We start from the raw sequence: 22047 nt of genomic DNA on the forward strand, positions 1-22047 counted from the left end.
CCATTTCAATAGCCAACAGAGCAGTCATTTCAGCCAAGTTCATGTCAACAGGTGAAACAAACCCATCAAGGAGTGGGCAGAAGTCAGAGGAAATCATATCATCAATATAAATTACATCTCTGAATCAACACACTGCACAGATGGCAAGGAGCTAGTAGCATAACCTGCCCCTTTCAAACCGCAAAGATGCTGAAAAAAACAGCCTGTCTATTTGCACAGGTGAGAATTCCATAGTTGTCCTGGCAGAGATCTTGCTATATCTGAATGTGTCAAGTCATAAAATGTTTTGACAAAAAGTAGGTCAGCCTAAAATGTTAAAAAAGGAAGAAATTCATAAAATTAGCATCTCCACTCTTTACCCTTTTCATCTGACATAGTTTTGTTCAGTGAGTAAATCTGAGCTCAATCTTCTTTTACAAATGGGTGAGTTTTTTTTTTTTTGTGAAAACTTTTTGTCATCTCTGGTGCTACTACACAGACTCCAGCAGGCTGATGTATACTTCATAGCTTCTGCAAGATACCATTCCTACCCCTAAAAATAATAACCTACAGTCATCAACAGCAGCCAGTAACAAATCAGATTCTGCTTTTTTTTGGTAGTAGTGGTGACTTTTTACCTAATAGTAGCTTCTGATTGTTTTAGGTTCAATATGTTCCTTGTGAAGGGACTGCTCAATAACTGATCTCAAGAACCATGACTAGTATGACCAACTGTCCCTATTTACCCCCGATTAGCCTGGTTTTAGCCCTAAAAGTCCCACATTCCAGGAAACCCCTCACTGTGGGGCAAAGAGCAAGATAATGCCAAGCTGGTTTCTCTATTAACCAGCACCACCTGAATTTAGGAATGACAGCCCATTGTAATGTCCCATTTAGATACCATCTAGGCAACTATATGCACCGTCCCTGTAAATTCGCTCGGCCATCACTTGAGAGAGCAACATACTAAATAGGAAAGAGACTGCTAACACAAGCCCTGCCTAAACTCCCCCTCATCCTCTCTCCTGTTCTCTCATCCCATGTATAAAGAGCCACAGTCTACACTCTCATTGGCAGGATGAACTCAGCTACCAGGAAAAGTACTGATGATCCCCACCAAGAAGAGTGGCTTCCATCCCAGCGGGCATAAGTTAAGGGTACGGGAGTGGGGACACAAGGACGAAGAAAAGCAGTACTTCAGGGTGAAGTGCCAAGTTTTTGCTCTGGCCAAACAAAATGCTCTTCCCCCAAGAAGGTGGTTTTTGTTTTATTGTTTTGTTAAAGGAAGAACATTTTGACAGAAATGAACTGTTACTCAGAAATTGTCCAAATCATTCTCTCAGAATATATTAGGTAAAAGAAAGGACTTAATTGAGGCCATTTCCTTGTTTTTACTAAATTCCAAGACACAAGGAACCTGATGGAATCACAGATCTCAATTCTGAGCCATTCTTTTGCATATTGATCTTGTTTTACCGATTTAATTCTTTACATTTACCTCTTGATTTAAGAGATACCAGTCCCTTCAGAATATACTGACATGTAAGAAAAGAACTGCCAGTACAATTTCTTAGAAATTTGTTCTCTCCCTTTTAGTGTGGTGGCAATGGTTTTTCTATAGTAGCCAGATATTGTCTAAGTCAAATCAACATAAATAATACACTTGGCAGAAGAGTCAGTTAACATAATTCTTAGTTTGCACAGAAAGGACCTAGGCCACAATGAGGTCCACATGCTCAGGGAGAGTTCAGTGAGTGCATGTGTTTCTTTCCTATCTAATAAAGTACACAACCAATCTCCAAAGACCTCTTTTCAGAAAGGGATGAAAACATACACTGGTCATCCCAAGACACAAAAATGAGGCTGGGGATGGGGAGTAGAGTAGATCCCTGGGGCTCTAAGCCCAGTATTGCATAAGAAGGAACAGAAATCTCAGCTCTTAAAAGGACAGATGTTGGAGAACTCACTTATGTCCTGCCAATGGGGAAATATAAACAGAATTTAATATTTAAAAAATTCAAAATTCAGGCATTCAGTCATATATTACTTGGTGATAAACTGTCCCGCATGTTGAAAACTATAGTGTAGATGGAATGTCATCTTTTTGGCAATGACTTGGTACACTGCTTGCATGTCTAAAAACACACGTTAATTTTAGTTCCTTCACTTCTGTTGCCTCTACAAAGCCAAATATACACATATAAAATCCAAAGCAGTCAGGCACATCCGTTCTAGCAAAATGTTCATTTTAACTTATACTGGCACAGTGAACCAAATATGTTCATTCACTGAATACAAGGAGTAGCTGCAACAGCAAACTACATGCATAAGAAAGGTATATGTATATGTGTAAATATACATGGTATGTATACATATAGATATGATGTATATGGTAATAACAAAAGTTTGAGGTAAGTGGAATTCAAATTAATACACTGTAATGCTTATTGAGACTAATCCTCGGAAAACGTCTAGAATTTCCCCCACTGATGTGCTGAGTTTTGGGGCTGGGATCCAGCCTGCCTCTGGTATGAATACTCCGGGATATTTGAGACCTGGGTCAAGTCCAGTACCATCGGCTTTAGGGCTCAGCGGCCAGGCACTCAGAGAGCCTCAAGGGTAGTGCTAAAGCTTAAGAAGGTTCTCAAATGTCTTCACTTTTTGCTGAGGCAGAAAGTACTTTATACTCTGAAAGTACCACTGAGGAACCTCAGACCATCGGTTTTCCATCATTGTAAGGATCAGTCCTCGGACGAGTGGTTTATGTCACTCACAACTTGCCCTAGCTCAGCCACTGACCCTGGAGTCAAAGGTTTCAGATCTGATTACCAGTCCCCAAAGCCTCTTGCCCATTCCTCCTGCTTCATGATTTCCAGAACACCAAATCTCAAATCAGTAATCTACCCTACGTATCTGTTACAATCCAGCATCAAGGCCACAGGCAATCAGCACCACCATTATCACTATAAATCAGAGTTCTACAAAAGAAAACTTATGAACACAATTCATTTGTCTGATATGTCTTTAAAATCTTATACTATAAACATTAACATATAAATAACATTTAGTGACAAAACTGTACTTGAGAAACTTCTCTCAATTCTGGTTCCTGCGATTTCTATTTACAATCTTGAGCATATAATTATAGAGGAACCTAAATTGAAAAAATATGATATATTTTTATACTTTTATAGATCTTATAGATTTCTAAAATTATAAATACCCTATGTTTATTTTTATGTATTTATAAAATTATAAAAATTATGTATAATTTATATTTTTATGTATAAATTATATATTATACAATTATGTAATTATATATTTATATCACATGTAGTGTTAAATATAAATATATATATTCTTTCTGATTCTGTTTCCATACAATAATGATTTCAGAGAACAGAGTTACATTTAATAATGTCCAAATATTCATAAAAATGAAAAAGACCAATTGGTTTTTTTCTTTGAGTTAATGCCTGCTTTCATTTTGCAAGGACATGACATCATAGAACTTGGTAGAGTCACTTCTTTTGTAAAAATTCCTCTTTCACTTTCTCACCAAGCAAGATCCACCACCACAGACATACTCTGCTCAGTGTTGCATTACAGGCATGGCATTAACCTTTTAATATTTGTACTTAAATACTTCCTAGAAGAACTGAGGTCACAAGAAAGGGAAGCACCCACATTAGACAGATTTCCCGTAATAAGGAGATCAACTAAATAGAAGACAGACACAAGAAATAAGATCTGACTGGAAAATAGCCAAATCTGTGACAAAAAATAATAATTTACAATTGAGAACAGAAATAAAAATGAGATGAGAATTGAAGGTAAAGAATGGAATTTTACATGTTTAAATTAATGTTAAAATGTTCAATAAAAAAATGTTAAAGTAGCACATCTAAATAGTCCTCAAAAGCAGTGGGGCAAAAGCCCACCTAGAAGCTATGCATCTAGGAGCCCACAAGGAGGTGATTTTCTCTCTAATGAACCATGATTTATACAGAACATAAGGACTTAGTCTTGGGAAAGTGAAAAAGGAGATAGCCAGAGCCTCAATGTTTCTCAGGATAAGCAGATTTTTACTTTAACATAAATATGGTCTGGGTTAGTCAAATTGTAAATGATATTCATGTTCTTAGAACCACTAACTGCCTCTTTTAGAGTGAAAAAAATCAAAGAATAAAGCTTCTTTTAGGGAGAAAAAGGGAACATCCACATGATAATTTAAATTGAATCAAAAACAATAGACTTCTATCCTAAATACTGAAATCAAAGCATTTAAAAAATATTCATAACCTCCTGGAGATGAAGGCAGCACGACTGACCGGCCTGACGGGTCCCTCAAAGCCATAGTTCACATGTCCTGACCGCTGATCTTGTTATCAACTTGCTATGTGACCTTGTGAGTCGTTCTTGGCTGAGATGTATCTTCCTGGAAAAATATTATACCTAAAATAGCCATCTTCAAAGATCTGAAAGGTTCTGACATTGAAAATGCTGTTTTAATTTCCAATGATGCAGAGAAACTGCAACATGAGGGATTTACATAAGACGTGAGGAGTAAATCTCCCTACACTGAAATTTCACTTATTTAAATGGATTACGAGGCACATGAAATATCTCTCCCTGGTGGCTTTCAAAATATTAACAATATTTTCTTGAAAATAGTTTAAAATGCAAGTGAAGGGAAAATGCCTATAGAGGTCATACTGGTACTGTTGAATAATTTTCTATGAGGGGTGCCTTTGTGACAGTCATCGTGGCGCATTCTCCAGCAAGACACTATAGCCTGAATCCTGGGGACCTTGCAAGGGCGGCTGGGAGGGGAGGAGTCCAGTGGACTTAGGAGCAACCATGAGTTTTTTCTGAACTGGAGAAGTCAACACCACTATTCTTAGAATTTTTGTAAGAGACTGGTTCATGGAATCTGGAACATAATCCTTTAGAACATCTTGGTAGCTATATATGTAGTAATAAAGAATAAGGTCTTTAGCAATAAAGAGATCTGATTTCCAATCTTCGTGCTGCCCACTATTAGTCGTATGACTCTGGACGAGCCACCTAATCTCTCAAGCCTCACTTCCCACATTTGTAACATGAGATACTATACCTATTTCATAGGATTTTGCATATCATAATGCTTAGCCCATAACAGGAATTCAATAAGGGTATTTTATATATTATATCAACCTGCTTTCTTCTATGTATTATCAAAATATGCTTATGAATAATGTAATTCAAAATTGAAAAAGGCACACAAATCATGACAATATAAATGAGGTGATTTTATAAAGAAAGGAAATTATGTATGAGCCTCAATATGGCATTGTTCTTGAACTCCATTAATGGGACCTTCATATAAATAGACAGTCCTTTATTTCAAGATTCTCATGATACTTTAGTAATTAAAACTCCCTGAATAGAGTGCAAGATGAATATAAAATTCTCTTTCAGAGAGAAAATAGTATAGAAATATATTACTTTTCTAAAACTAATGGCCTCATTTCTTTTAAAAATTAATTGTATATTGTCTATCCTAAAAACAAAGAAAAATTCTCTTTACACATTTCTGACAGTATGTACTTTCCTTTAACTCCTGAAGTATGTTATTAAAGTCTAAAGATAATATAGTGGTGGCAAAGCAGCCATCAGCTTAAATGCTAAATATTTATAGAGTTTTATTTTAGCTAAATCTGCAAACTGCTCTACATACACCCCTTGTTGATATTCCGAGTTCATGAAGGAGTTCAGCAGACATCCCTGAAACAACTGCCTTATTATTACAGAGATGACGTTCTCTGACAGTACTCTGCCCCAGCCCAGCCCTCCCAGGCACAGCTCAGGCGGATCCAGGAGCCCTCAGCCAACGTGTCGGGTTTCCACCGTGGGTGCCAGGGGAGAGGAAGAGACAGTTGGACTAAAAGGCCACTGACTTAAAGCCCCATGACTTATGATTAGCTGACATGTAATCATCAGTTCAACAAGTATCTAAGGAGTTCCTACTATTTAGAAAGTTTCCCTTTTTACAGAAAAGATATATAAACACCAATAAGGATAAGTAGAAAATTTTAAAAGACATACAGTTACATTGCTGAATTACTGAATGAATAAATGAACCGAGCGCTAAGGAAAAAAGAAGAAAAGGAAAACTATGACATGAAAGTGAAAAAAACTGATTTAGTATAGTATAATTAATGTATCAATAAAGTATGTCCATGGCAGGGGTGGCAGGGAAGGCTGTGGAGAAACTGATGCCTGATCAGGAGTTTTAAGGAGAGCTAAGATCTCCACAGGAAGGAGGGAGAGGCCAGAGAACAGGATTATTTTATTTGTACCCTCAAGAAATATTGAAGCAGATGCAGAAAAACATGGTGAGCTGTGGGAGAAGGACATGCTCTCAATGCCGTGTGTCTGTGTACTCAAGGAAAGAGGGGCTGGACAAGGGGCGGGGGGGCGGCATGGCCAGGAGGGCACAGGGCACCTCAGGCCAGTCTGGGTGTCAGTCTATAGGCAATGAGGAGCCACTGTGGGTTTGTTTTCATTTTTGTTTTCTTTAGTAACTGAGACACGTCAAAGTTGACCTTTGTAAGTATTACTGTGGCAGCCAATCATGGGATGAATTAGACCAAGATTTCCTAAATAGTGTTTTGTAGAACACAACCCTCCGTGAGATGTAACACACACACACACACACACACACTCATTGACTCTGCTCAAATTATCTTGGTAAATGCTAGGTTAAACAAACAATACATGAAATATCCTTATTGCTGGACTTTCCAACCTGTAGTATGCTTATAGGTCATGGAACTCCAAGGGGAAGATAGCACGTGTGATTTTTCCCTGAAATGCTAAATCTCTTCCTCTCCTGGCGCTCTGGCGTCACCTCTTTTCCCCTGATTCTCCTTCAGCCTCTTTGGCTGCTCCTTCTTGGTTTCCTTTTGGAGAATCTTCTGTTGCTCTGCCTTTTCTTTTCATTCCATGGAGTCTTCGTGAGTGAGCTTTCTACTCCTGCAGACTAAACTCTCATCGATGTTTCTCCTGACACCTTTCCTTGCCCGTACCCTTCTCCCCTGGTGAAGCAGGTACTCCTCCTCTGTGTGTTTATAACACCCTTGGAATACTTCTCTCACAGGGCTTCTTATGCTCTAGCTGATCATCTTTTCCCCCTGAATACTTAAGAGCTAACCCTTTTTCTTAACCCTTCCTTGAATATACAGCACATAACTTAAAAGGGCAACTGAGACTAAATGTATGCTCTTCTAAATCTTAAGAGTTACAATTTGAAACATACCACATCTGTCAAAAATTTCTTCTTTAATTAGGAGTTCTCTATGCAACAACCATTTGATGTCATTGTTAAGAAAAGTTAAATAGAAACTGTCACAGAATGCTCTAAGATAAATTCTTTTGTTTTCAATTTTTAAGACATTATGTGAGATAATCAAGAAAGGCCATATGTCATCATAAGTCTTTGCAACTTAAAACACAGGGATCTGATTTTATTCCTACTGTTCAGGATAACAGCATTATAAATCAGTCAACCAAATATTCCATAAATAATCCCTTCAGGGCTTCCCTGGTGCCTCAGTGGTTAAGAACCCACCTGCCAATGCAGGGGACACGGGTTCGAGCCCTGATCTGGGAAGAGCCCACATGCCACGGAGCAACTAAGCCCGTGCGCCACAACTACTGAGCCTGCACTCTAGAGCCCACGAGCCACAACTACTGAGCCCACGTGCCACAACTACTGAAGCCCGAGTGCCTAGAGCCTGTGCTCCGCAACAAGAGAAGCCACTGCAATGAGAAGCCCGCGCACTGCAACGAAGAGTAGCCCCCGCTCACCGGAGCTAGAGAAAGCCCGCGTGCAGCAACGAAGACCCAACACAGCTAAAGATAAAAACAAATAAATAAATTTATATAATAATCCCTTCAAATGAAATTCTGCCTGAATTTTACATAACCCATAAGCTCAAATGATAACGAACTCAAAGACTCACCAATGCCTCAGTTAAAACATCATGTGGATCCTAGCTGTGTTAAGAGTCGCTCAGGGTTATGTGACAGATGGGGGAAAAGGCACTCGTATGATCTATGTATTTGTGTTACTTTACCCTACTGGAGCAGAAAAGAGTGGATCACTTACAATGCTGAAAACAGCTCTCCTGCCAGGTTTGGAGGGGGGATGGGTGGCAGAGTCATTTGATTTTAGGCAGATGTTTTACTCCTTACTCGAAAGCAGTGGGGAAAAAAGGAAGACCGAACGTAGACTAGAGAAAGGTCACTGGAAAAGGCTTTTACTGTTTCTCCAGGGACGGTTTGCCTGGAAGCACTCCCTTGTCCCTGCCCAAAACTCCCTGCGCAAAGTAGTCAAAAGGCATCAGCAGGCTAAGGAGAGTCGCAGGGATCTCTGAGTGCTGAGGATGACCATGGAGCAGAGAGACCTCGAACATTTAAGAACAAGGGCACTTGACAGTCAGAGCAGGGCTGGTACTGGCCAGTAATCAGCTATAAACAAAGTACTTAGAAGGGCCTGAAAAAGCCAAGACGCTGAGGCCCTGACCTTTCAGGACTTCTCAACAGCCCTGAGGGTAAATTCTAAATACTTTCATCCAGCATCCAGAGAACCTTCATCATCTGTCCTCTGCCCACGCTGGAAGCCTCTTTTTTTATAACACCCTCTCTATATACCACGATCCGTCACATGAAAGGACCTGAAACTCCTAGGCACCTTGTACTAGACAGTCAACCATGTTATCCCAGGGATCTAGTACAGTCCTGGCACATAGTAGGCTTAATAAAGAGTTGGAGAATAAATGAATTATCCTGTATTCTCGGCTCTAAAAGGGACAATCTTTAGATCAACGGGCACAACCTCAAAGCCTTGGCACAGTGATATACTATAGATAGCGGTAAAGTGATTTCTCATTAATAATAAAGTACCACAGTTTGCAAATGATCTACTCCCTTTTCTACAAGCGAGATGAGTTTCCATGCTATCCCCGAATAATGTGATCATTAGAGTCCATACCTGATGCTGTCTTCAGGGAGCAAACAAGCAGCAGGGGCTCAGGCTGGAGCCTGAAGCACTGTGCGTAGCCCACACTACGGCCTGAGGTGCACAGCCCATCCGAGCTTCCTCTGCCAGGTGTGTCAGGGCAGGTAAAAAGGGTGGGAATGGCTCCATCACAGGACCACAGACCTCCAGCTTCCCTTTTCGGCAAACAGACCTCTCAGAACAAAGTCTTTAAAGCCAGATGACAAGAACAGTCCAAGAAGGCAGGCAGGGGAAAGTGGGCCCAGTACACACAAACAAGGTACATCAAGCACAGAGCAAAAGGTATACAGGGGCCCATTCCTGCCTAGACAGAGAGAACTGGCTTTTACTCACTGTAACGTGAGCAAACGTGGAGATGCACATGTAACAGAAGAAAACCAACACAGCGAAGGAGGACTGCCGTGAGGCAGGAAAGTGCCACAACAAAGATGCCAGGATCTCAGGACCAGGCTTAGTGCCTGCTTACACACTTGGGACCCAGTATTTCCCTCTCCACCACTTTGCACACTTAATTTTATTTATTAATTAAAATAACGTTTTTAGCGTTCATCTTTCCTGATGGACACAGACAGGGCCTGTGACACAGCAGTTTCTGGCACATGATGGACACATCACAAATATCTGCTGAAGACACTCTTGTCTTCTCAGGCCTTCTGAGTATGAGAAGGCATTGCAGATTAAGTAAGAACTACTCTTATTACGATAAACAGACTTCAAGCTCCACTGAGGGTAGGGACAATGTCTAATTTGTTTATTGCTATAGTCTCAGTTTACAGCATGCTGTAAAATATTTAATATTTACATTAATATTTATAAATTAATTATAATTAATCCTAATTAATTATAATCAATCCTAATATTTATAAATTTACAAATTACATTAATATTTATTTAATATTTATATTAATATTTAATAAATATTTGTCAAGTAAATGAATGAATGAATTCATATATATTATTTACCTATATATTTGCTGAGTTAATTTGGTAAATTTAATATAGTTTACTATTGATATAATTTAACTGCATTCATTCAAAAAATGCGATAACCCAGTAGGTGTCAGGCACACACAGATGCTGAGGAAAAAGAGGTGTAAAATTTCTGTCCACATGAAAGTGAAGGTCTAGAAAGGAGAAGCATATAAACAAATTATAACAGTCAATTTGTTAAATTCAAAAACAGAGGTTTGTGTATTTTAAACAGCTGCAATCAGAAAGTATCCAAATCAAATAGAAAGTCCTAAACAGGAAATGACACAAATAACTAACTCATGATCATCACCTCTGAACCGAGACCACCCCTAATCGAGTGTGCCAGACCCCAGCCCCAAAGGCAAGAATTACACACCAGACGCCCCCAAACAGGGATCATTCCTGCTTGTCATACTGATAGATAACCTCGTTTTAGACTCTTTGGTTGTCCATTTACCTTTCTAAAAAGTGGGGAAGACAAAATGTTATAAAGGCAATGGGTCTCATCACTTCAGCCATCCCATTGCCACACCAATTATAAGGCCTATTACTGAAAAGAAACCTCTTAATTTAGCTCACTTATGCATATTTCAGGGTTACATAAGCAAACTTGCCACCAGACGTTGGATCTATGAATTAAATAGCACCTAAGTTTCATGAGGGCCTTATAGTTCATGTTTCTAGGTCTCTCAAATCCTTTTTCAGAACAGTGTATGCCTTTCTGAACAACTGTATCATTTTTTAAACTGAATTTTAAGAATTATATTTTTCCAATTACGAAATATGGCTCCCATTGCTAAATGATGATATTGTGATACAACAGCTAACCTCTGCAAGTGCTCATTTTAACACTTTGTCCAGAAATGTCAATGACCTTAAAATATAGAAGCATATTTCACAATTAAAATTGTACTTCTTCAGCATTATGTAATATTTAGCCCTTGTCCAGTTATCTACTGCTGCATAATGAGCCACCTCAAAACCTAAGTGACCTAAAACAAGCTATTATTTCTTACGGTTTTATGGACTGACTGGGGGGTATTTTTTTTGTGGGAGTGACTGGGTTTGTGGATTGACTGTGGATTGACTGTTACACAGGCAAAGTTCTCTCTTAGAATCTTTCTTGACGTTGCAGTCAGTTGGGAGCAGCTGAAGTCACCTAGGTATCCAAAATGGCTTACTCACATGGCTGGCAGTTCCTGTCGGCTGTTTTGTGGAGCGCCTTTCTGTGGCCTCTCCACGTGACCTCGGGTCCTCACAGCATGGTGGTTGGTTCCAAGAGACGTAAGCAAAAACTGCAAGGTTTCTTACTACCTAGTCTCAGAAGTCCTAGAATATCACCTCTGCTGCATTCTATTGGTCAAGCAAGTCATTTTGGCCAACCCAGATTCAAAGGAAGGGAACTTAGGCTCTACCTGTTGACGTAAAGGGCAGCACATGCATATGGGGAGGGAAGAAACTGAGGGCGACCATCTCGGAGGCCACCTCACCACACCATTATTCCAACTAATGCACGTTATGCTTTAGATGGATAGTCCCAGCTTTTTTTTTTCCTTCTAAAAATCAAGTTAGGCACAAAAATACTCAATGAAAATATAAGTACTATTAAAAAAACTCTGCAGGAAAATCACACTTGATGCCTAGGTCCAGTTCAACTCCACACATCAGTGGAACTCTACTCTTATAACCCTAAATACAGTGAAACAGAATTTCATTCCACGTATGACTTTTGTCTATTTTCCTATAGGATAATGTACCTACCCAATAAATTTGTCAAGCGTATGAGATCCAACTTATTTTAAGTTTTCACCTCTTACTCTCAAAGCCTAGGGAAATTCAGGGAACCACTCCTCAGATCCTAGAATGCCTGGACCCGAAGTCCTACTTTTAGGACCATCATGTGGCATGCCAAAACAGTATTCCTAACCAAGAAGCTGACGTTCTTTGCTGGTGATTTTAAGAGAGCTGACTAGCTCAAGAGCAGAGCTGCACAGAGAATAAGAAGGGGAGGCACTCTGCCACGGGGGTTGATGGCAACCCCCAGGAAGAATTTCCACAGAGAAAAAGGGGAAAGAAAGGGAGAAAAGGACAATGTCAGTCCCTAGAAAGAAAGTTATTTTTCAAATGGTCTGATTTTCCCTTTTACAGAGAAAAGGGAGCTTACTGCGATAGAATAAGCATGTTCCATTTCATGCAGGTATGTTTTCTGAGCCAAATGAAATAGAATGGTATCTTAAACGATTCATTTGCAGGCCATACAAAATCCCCCAAGAAATATGTGGGTTCTAGAAACAATAAAAGATTTATTAATTCCAAAACGAAATTAAAGATGTTTTCGAATAATGGCAATGAGCCAGATCCTCTTGTCCCTACATCACAAGAGCTGATGAAGTTTAGAAAAACAAAAATTAAAAAAATTCAGTTTTCTCTAAAATTGTAATAAACTTAAAAATTACTGAATTTTTAAAAGTCTCTTCCTCTTACCTAGCTATAACAACAGAAATGGCTGAGCATGTTTGGCCTCACATACTCATACACAAGTATGGGCCCGGCACCTCCTCCTTCCTCTCCCCCACTTTCTCTCTCTCTAAATCGCCTACCTACTCTTCCTGTCTGTGGGACCTCCCCATTCCCCAAAGTGCCCCTTCTAGGACCTCAGGTTCAGCCCCCTCCCTACTTTCCGCCACCTACGCGTACTGCACGCCCAGACTTTGTCGAGACTCTTTCAAAGGTGTCTCTCATACAAGTTCCCTACTTTCCAACCCCAAGGCTGCCTGGTGTGGGTGCTCTGTCGCGTTCAGCCGCTTCCAGCATGCCAGCCTCGGGGCCCCCGCCTCCAGTCCTGCCTCGATTCACTCTCAAGGATGACTTCAGAGCAACCTTTCCAAAAGAGGGCTGATGATGTGACCCACCCCTCAGAGTAAGACACACCACACAAAACAAGATACGTTCCCAGGATTCAGACCAACCCCTCGGTCCTAGCCCGTCTCAGCTGCAGTCCGACTTCAACGTGCATCCCCGGACTTGGTCCCAGGGGACAGGCCACCCTAACTGGGTCTGTACGTACTGCTCTCACTTTGTCCGTGTGGTTACATGTGCCCAGCATACCCTCCTCCACCGTCCTCAGAGCTCAGCTCAAATACCACCCTCTCTCTCTAGCATTTCTGGAATCAACTCGCCCACCCGCTACCTGATTCAGCAGACTTGCGTCTGCATCTGTCTCCTAAGTTTTTTAGGCACGCCTCATAATGTGTTCATGAGGATTCCAAGCTGACTCTCTTCCTTAAAAGACCTCGTTCTGTTCTTAACCAAGGCTACCTTGAGAAATTCTACCCCACGCTCCTGGAGCTAGGGAGCTCCTTCTTGCCTCTTCTTCCCCTTGACATCCACTGCTCAATCCTCCTCCTCCAACATCTTCACCCATAAGAAATTAACTCTTTTCTTTTTCCTTCAACATCAAGCTTACATTGCTCCCACATGATTCACCAGCTGGACGCTCTGGTCTGAACTGTTGCATAGTTTACAAGTTGCTACAACGTTGTACCACCCCAAAGCCTCCAGATAAATCCAGCAGTGCCTGATGTCCAAGACACCCACTCCAGTCTGGCCTTGGAGACCCAGGGTCTCACTACACGGTGTCTAAAGAAAGTGCAATGTGCGCACATTTGTAAACCCACCAAAAATCTGAACTGCCTAAGGATCAGGGACAGGAAGTTTCACGAAAGAAAATAAACAAAATATAAAATGACAGAAGAGACTTGCTATTACTTTTAACCACTGGCAATTAATTCCATTTTAATATTTTTAATAACTAATCTGGTTGTTCCTACAAACAAGGCTGGAGACTCAGCTGTAATCCTAGAACCCTGAAACCTGTGTAAGCCAATTGGGTGCTTTAACTGGTGTTCCAAAGGCAAGGTTTCTGAAATAACTTTCTAATTGGTCCAGGTGTTTTCCATGTTGAACATCAAAAGTGATTAAACAAGACATGAAGCTTTCTGTGGTAAAAGGTTACAAAAAACGTCTTTGAACTTAATGTTTACAAAATGGATACTTATGAGCACTTATGTTAACTCACTGACAGCGAGTGTTGTGGCTCAATGTGTCTTAACAATATAAACCTGAGGTCCATGATTTTCAGGTGATCTATAGTTCCTAAGTATAATGTACTAAAATGCACTTGAGATATTACACATAAAGAGTTAAGAAATGACATTTATACCTCAGATATAGTTTAGGGTGGTCAAGAAGACCTTTCAGACAAAAGACAACAGAGATGGGGTGGGGGGTGGTCCTGGAACTATGTCTGGAGCATCTGCAAGCCTAAAAGTCCCGGGAAAATTAATATTATCACTGAGGCTGTTTTATAAGTCTTGGTTGAAGCCACAGTGTCCAGACTAAGACACCTGTCCAACCCCACCCTAAGGAGGCCCTACTCCTTCCCAAAAGCTGTTTCCTTCATCACCCAAGCGAGAAGGTGGATGAGGAGAGAACCTACAGAGAGAGATAAGGAACTGCTCACAAGGCCAACACCCTCACTGAAGCTCACCAAGCCTACCCCCTACCCCACTCAGGTCTAGTGCTGAGTAACAAGCACCAGCCGACAGGCAAAGGCAAAGACCACTTCTGTGGCAAAGACATGCAGGGTCTGCTAAAACCTGATGATGCAGCAGAACTACTGTGGAATTCCCTGGCCCTCCAGGCCTCCCACTAAGATCATGGAAATGGCAGACCACCGGGGGAGGAGATTAAAGCCTACGGTAACTATAGCAACAACATAACCCAAAGCCAGCGTAACTACTTACTGGATTAGCTCAACCTCTCGTATTAAAGGCCTGGCAGAAGAAGAGGTGTGCCTACTTCCAGGCATAAATAGTATTTACCTCAAGTCTATACTATTCTTTCATGCGCAGTAATAGGCATTCAATCAAAATTCTGTGTGACACACAAAAAGCAAACCCTCCCCCAACCCGTTACCAAGAGACAGAATAGAGGACACAACGAGACTGGAAGATGGCCCAGATGGTGGAACTACCTGAGAATTTAAATAATTGTAATTAATATTGTCAAAGAATCCAGTGATAAGGTGAACAACATGCATGAACAAATGGGCAACTGCAACAGAGGCATGGAAGCTATTTTTAAAAAGTCAAATGGAAATATTAGAAATGAAAAACATGATGATATCAAAGATGAAATCCTTCAATGTGCAGACTAAGCACAGTAGAGGAAAGAATCGGTGAAACTGAAAACACTCCAAGAGAAATAAGAAATTAGAAACACAAAGATACAAAGAGACAAACAGAACAGAACTACCAAGAGCTATGGGACAATATCAAACATTCTAACATATGTAACTGGCACCTTATTAGAAAAAGAGAAATAGAAAGGGACCAAAGAAATATTTGGGGAAAAAAGCTGAGAAGTTCCCCAAATTTAGTAATAATAAACCAGAAATATAAGCAGGATGAATAAAGAAGGACATATCTAGTACATCATAGTCTAAGTGTTGGAAACCAAAAATAAAGAGAATATATTGTGGGAAGTGAATAAATTACCTGCCCTCGCCTTGAGTCCTGTCCTCTCTGTGAAAGACTAATGATTGTTTAGCCTTTGAGCAAAATTTAGATTTTAGCAAAATCATCTCCCACACTTGGGGCCTTTGCTGGATCCAATAAATAATTCCCAAAGTGAAGGACTTTGTGTTCCTTCCCTAAGGCGTCTGTGCAGTTTCATAGAATGCAAATCTGGGGGGGGGCTGGCGTGGCATGCAATTTTGTGTTGTCTCACCAAAACTTCTCAAAGATGCAACCTGCTGAATGATACAGCTGTTGTTGTAATGGAATTAAAAGCTTTTGATATAAGGACAAAAAAAAACTGTCTGGAGTTAGAGCTATCTAAATACTAAATGTAAGGTGAATAAAACACTGAAACTGAAAAGTGTTACAATCCAAACGTAATGGTATCTTTTGAATTGAGTCTTACAAACCCAAATAATATTGGAAAAATATAAGCTTTCAGAGACTGTTCCTCTACAACGCTTTTTACAAAAGTCTCTTTTGGTTCTTGAAGTTAATTTGATTGCATTAGCTAATAACCTTAACTAGCTTTTGAAAAGTTGCACTGATATGCAAAGAATATCTGTAATGCTTAGGAAACAGGATTTCAAAATGATGCAGTCTGTATAAATAATGCGTGAAAAAGAAAAATTTTAAAAGGGTTTGAAGCAAAACCCAAAAGGCCTCTTTGTACCTCTCTGCCGTACCTCTTCCTTTGCTCTCTACTAGTTGTATGGGATTCTGTCTAAACTCTTGGGGCTTCTAGTCGAGGCCTTCTCTGGTGTTCCCTTAGTCACAGGCTGGGATTTGCTTTCTTTTTGGGAAGTCAGGGCCTGAGAGCTGCTAAAAAAGATACCACCAGCACCTGGACACCCTGAGGCATTCCGGGATCCTGGACTCAAGGCCCAAATATTCAAAGGAACATAAGACTTTTAAATAAATTTTAAATGAACTTTTGGGTTCATTACTGCAGTTTGCTTAGTTTAAAAATATAAAGGAAAGTATATCAGAGTCAGTGGAATGAGAAAATATTTAATTGAATTAATTGAATAAAAGGCATGTAGTGTGTGTATAGTAGGTGAGGGGGTGGTCTCTGAAGCCAGACTACCTGGGTTCCAATCTCGACTCCGCTACTCACTTGCTTGTGCCTCAGTTTCTCATTTTTAAAGAAGAGATCATAATAATACCTACCTCATAGAGGCTTAAGTGAATTGTTAAATGCATTCATGAATTGCTGTGAGGCTTACATGAATTAATAAATGTGAACTTCTAGAATATAGTACCTGGCATGTGATTAGTGGCCTTTGTATTTAACTATCAGTATTATTCTCATTAATAAACTTTGTATTAAAACAAAGTAAAAGCCAAAATAGGTGAATTGGAAATATTATATCACCCTTTCTTGAGAAAACACAAAAGGTAATTTTTTCTCTGCAGTAATTTGAACAGCCTCTTCTGAGGTATAATTATAGGTATAATTATAGGTATAATTATTTGGTTAACCTCATGAGTTTTGATAAGAGAAACCAGGGCTCCTTTGCCTGTAGGTTGATATCTTTAAAACACATTATTGGCACTACTGTGACAACTGCACACACATAAAACAACCTCCTAAACTAAACTAACTTAAACCTCTTTAATAGGGCTCACTGTGAAATAAATATTTTGAGTATCTACATTTAAGTCATGTTGTGAACAGTAACATTTGTCTAATCCTTTATGGTCTATGAAGGAATTTTATACTTAGCCATTACTCCAGTTCCTAATATCCATATACTATGAATATGATATTTTATATCATATGAGAAATGCAATGTGGACTTGCTCTAATGAGCACAGAAGCCCCCTCTCTCCTCCACCACAAAGAGGAGTACTTTCTTAACAGGACCTCAGAGGTTATCTTTTATGGCCTACAGAACTGAAGTGGAAAGCTAGCATATTATTACACTGGAAAGGTATTATTATTATGTGTTTTCTCTAAAGTTTCATTTTACAGCTCAGGTAAAAAGCGAAATCCAGGAGTAGCCTAAATTAGAATTGCTCTTAAGGGGATTAGGCATGTCTCTTAAAATTTGAAAAAATATGGCATTTACATACAGACCATAAGCACTTTTAAAAGACCAAGCTGAATAGAGCTGTGTGAAAGGTAATGCAGCGAAAAGATGGGACAGAGCAAAATCAAGAAGCGCTATTTAAAAACAACATCAAATTTTCAAGTGGAAAGTTCGTGTAAAGTATCTAATTGTGTCCTAAACTGAACAGTGAGGTAAGAAATGTAGCCGCATGGAAGGTGAGTCACTCATTTATTTTTATAGCATGTGAGGCAGATGCTTGAGTCTGAAAAAGCCATAAGTAACAGAATGACAATAGTCCAGTGAGAGGTGCTGACAGCAGAGGCACAAAGGGCATCCTCGGAAAAAAGAATGAAAGACAGCACCGGGCACGCCCTGTAGAGCAAGAATCTGTCCTTCCTTGTTTGCCACCTCCCATGATAATTCAAATTATTTTCAATGTCTTTCTTGCAAATATAGCTGCTCATATGCATTAATTAATGGTCACATGCTGACAGGCGCACCTCTGTTCAAGAAGTGCTGGCATTTGAATTACTGGCAAATACTCTGCCAGACAGCATGCTTATATTTTTCAGTATTAAAATGCTACATTCTTTTTACTTGGCAGTTTGTCATTTATAGCTCCTATTACTCCTAAAAACTGGTTCACAATTCAAAGAATGGGGATGCTTTGGGAGTTTCGATTTTCGTTTCTTTCATTGTTGTGTCTAAAAAAATTATCCCCAAATGTTCATCATAAATATAAACATATGATTTTGGATATACTGCCTTTATTTTCTCAGGTAAAGTTAAAACTTTTTAAAATAAGTATGGATTTTATAATAAATATTAATGAGAGAGAATATAATCTTACCCTGGTGTGAGTACGAATGTGCATCTTCAGCCCGTCATTTTTACTGAATCCTTTTTCACAGTAAGGGCATTGATAGGGACGCTCACCTACAAGATAAAGGAAAGCTTCCCGTCAGAAAAATCTAAAGCAGCAAAGCAGGCATGTACCGTCACTCCTCCCGCACCAGATCCTGGCCACCACAAACACTCCTGCATTGCCAAGAAAAGGCTCAGGCACAGCAGGGCCAACATCTGGGGCAGTTCAGGGTGGTGGACGAGGCTTTCCCTCCTGCGGAGAGGCTGTGAGCCCAGAGCAATTCCAGCACTCAGAAGCAAGCAACATTCAGGCTCACTCCATTTTCCCTTTAATATCTGAGCCCAAATTAAATCTCCTAATTTTAAGAATCTGTTAAAACGATTTTGTATCAATTTCTTCTGTCACCATACTGCACATTACAGGGATCACTGTTTCACCGATACTTTGTTTTTTAAAAAAGATTTCAGAGGCTAAAGGCTCTTTGGTGGGGCTACTGGCAGACTCCGGGAGGGCTCATGCCAAGCAGTACCTCCCAGAACTTCTGCTGCCAGCGTCCTTGTCCCTGCGGTGAGCCACAGCCATCCCCTGCCTCTGCAGGAGGCCCATCAACACTAGCAGATCACCACGGAGCCCCGAGAAGAGTTCCCTGTGCTATACACCATGTGGCTGACAGGGTCTTGGTGCTCCGGCCGGGTGTCAGGCCTGAGCCTCTGAGGTGGGAGAGCCGAGTTCAGGACACTGGTCCACCAGAGACTTCCCAGATCCACGTAATATCAAACAGTGAAAGCTCTCCCAGAGATCTCCATCTCAATACTAACAGCCAGCTCCACTCAACAACCAGCAAGCTACAGTGCTGGATACCTTATGCCAAACAACTAGCAAGACAAGAACACAGCCCCATCCATTAGCAGAGAGGCTGCCTAAAATCATAATAAGGTCACAGACACCCCAAAACACACCACCAGACATGGTCCTGCCACCAGAAAGACAAGATCCAGCCTCATCCTCCAGAACACAGGCACCAGTCCCCTCCCCCAAGAAGACTACACAGCCCACTGAACCAACCTTACCCACTGCGGGCAGACACCAAAAACAATAGGAACTACGAACCTGCAGCCTGCGAAAAGGAGACCCCAAACACAGTAAGTTAAGCAAAATGAGAAGACAGAGAAATACACAGCAGATGAAGGAGCAAGGTAAAAACCCACCAGACCAAACAAATGAAGAGGAAATAGGCAGTCTACCTGAAAAAGAATTCAGAGTAATGGTACTAAAGATGATCCGAAATACTGGAAATAGAATGGAGAAAATACAAGAAATGTTTAACAAGGACCTAGAAGAACTAAAGAGCAAAGAAACAAAGATGAACAACACAATAAATGAAATTAAAAATTCTCTTGAAGGAATCAATAGCACAATGACTGAGGCAGAAGAATGGATAAGTGACCTGGAAGATAAAATAGTGAAAATAACTATCGCAGAGCAGAATAAAGAAAAAAGAATGAAAAGAACTGAGGACAGTCTCAGAGACCTCTGGGACAACATTAAACGCACCAACATTCGAATTATAGGGGTCCCAGAAGAAGAAGAGGAAAAAAAAGGGTCTGAGAAAATATTTGAAGAGATTATAGTTGAAAACTTCCCTATTATGGGAAAGGGAATAGTCAATCAACTCCAGGAAGCACAGAGAGTCCCATACAGGATAAATACAAGGAGAAACACGGCAAGACATACATTAATCAAACTATCAAAAATTAAATACAAATAAAAAATATTACAAGCAGTAAGGGAAAAGAAACAAATAATATACAAGGGAATCCCCATAAGGTTAGAGCTGATCTTTGAGGAGAAACTCTGCAAGTAAGAAGGAAGTGGCAGGACATATTTAAAGTGATGAAAGGGGAAAACCTACAACCAACATTACTTTACCCAGCAAGGATCTCATTCAGATCTGACGGAGAAATTAAAACCATTACAGACAAGCAAAAGCAACGAGAATTCAGCACCACCAAACCGGCTTTACAACAAATGCTAAAGGAACTTCTCTAAGTGGGAAACACAAGAGAAGGAAAAGACCTACAATAACAAACCCAAAACAATTAAGAAAATGGTAATAGGAACATACATATTGATAACTACCTTAAATGTAAATGGCTTAAATGTTCCAACCAAAAGACACAGACTGGCTGAATGGATACAAAAACAAGACCTGTATATATGCTGTCTATAGGAGACCCACTTCAACTTAGGGACACATACAGACTAAAAGTGAGGGGATGGAGAAAGACAGTCCATGCAAATGGAAATTAAAAGAAAGCTGGAGTAGCAATTCTCACATCAGACAAAATAGACTTTAAAATAAAGACTATTACAAGAGACAAAGAAGGACACTACATAATGATCAACAGATCAATCCAAGAAGAAGATATAACAAGTGTAAATATTTATGAACCCAACATAGGAGCACCTCAATACATAAGGCAAATGCTAACAGCCAAAAAAGGGGAAATCGACAGTAACAAAATCATAGTAGGGGACTTTAACACCCCACGTTCACCAATGGACAGATCATTCAAAATGAAAATAAATAAGTAAACACAAGCTTTAAATGATACATTAAACAAGATGGACCTAATTGATAGTTATAGGATATTCCATCCAAAAACAAGAGCATACACTTGCTTCTCAAGTGCTCATGGAACATTCTCCAGGATACATCATATCCTGGGTCACAAATCAAAACTAGGTAAATTTAAGAATATTGAAATCATATCAAGTATCTTTTCTGACCACAATGACATCAATTACAGGAAAAAATCTGTAAAAAATACAAACACATGGAGGCTAAACAATACACTACTAAATAACTAAGAGATCACTGAGAAATCAAAAAATACCTAGAAAAACTTGACAATGAAAACACGACAACCCAAAACCTATGGGATGCTGTGAAAGCAGTTCTAAGAGGGAAGTTTATAGGAATACAATCCTACCTCAAGAAACAAGAAACATCTCAAATAAACAACCTAATCTTACACCTACAGCAATTAGAGAAAGAAGAACAAAAAAACCCCAAAGTTAGCAGAAGGAAAGAAATCATAAAGATCAGATCAGAAATAAATGAAAAATAAATGAAGGAAAAGATAGCAAAGATCAATAAAACTAAAAGCTGGGTCTTTGAGAAGATAAACAAGATTGATAAACCATCAGCCAGACTCATCAAGAAAAAGGGAGAAGACTCAAAGCAATAGAATTAGAAATGAAAAAGGAGAAGTAACAACTGACACTGCAGAAATACAAAGGATCATGAGAGATTACTACAAGCAACTATATGCCAATAAAATGGACAACCTGGAAGAAATGGACAAATTCTTTGAAAAGCACAACCTTCCGAGACTGAACCAGGAAGAAATAGAAAATATTAACAGACCAATCACAAGCACTGAAATTGAAACTGTGATTAAAAATCTTCCAACAAACAAAAGCCCAGGACCAGGTGGCTTCACAAGCAAATTCTATCAAACATTTAGAGAA

At 39.7% G+C, this 22047-nt stretch overlaps 1 protein-coding gene and 1 long non-coding RNA gene across 3 annotated transcripts in view; one reads left to right on the top strand and one right to left on the bottom strand.

The window, feature by feature from the left end:
* Positions 1-22047, top strand: part of LOC309661398 — a 461885-nt gene that overhangs the window by 184992 nt on the left and 254846 nt on the right. The gene's annotated exons all lie outside the window — the stretch shown is intronic.
* Positions 1-22047, bottom strand: part of PRDM5 (PR/SET domain 5) — a 219351-nt gene that overhangs the window by 42342 nt on the left and 154962 nt on the right. For both annotated transcript variants that reach the window (XM_082462852.1, XM_082462853.1), the window contains exon 14: positions 18499-18584. In XM_082462852.1, coding sequence (XP_082318978.1) covers positions 18499-18584 — 86 coding nt within the window. The remainder of the gene's footprint in view (positions 1-18498; positions 18585-22047) is intronic.

This window comes from Balaenoptera physalus (assembly GCF_965194825.1).
Source record: "Balaenoptera physalus genome assembly, chromosome: 5".
Classification (NCBI taxonomy): Eukaryota; Metazoa; Chordata; class Mammalia; order Artiodactyla; family Balaenopteridae; genus Balaenoptera; species Balaenoptera physalus.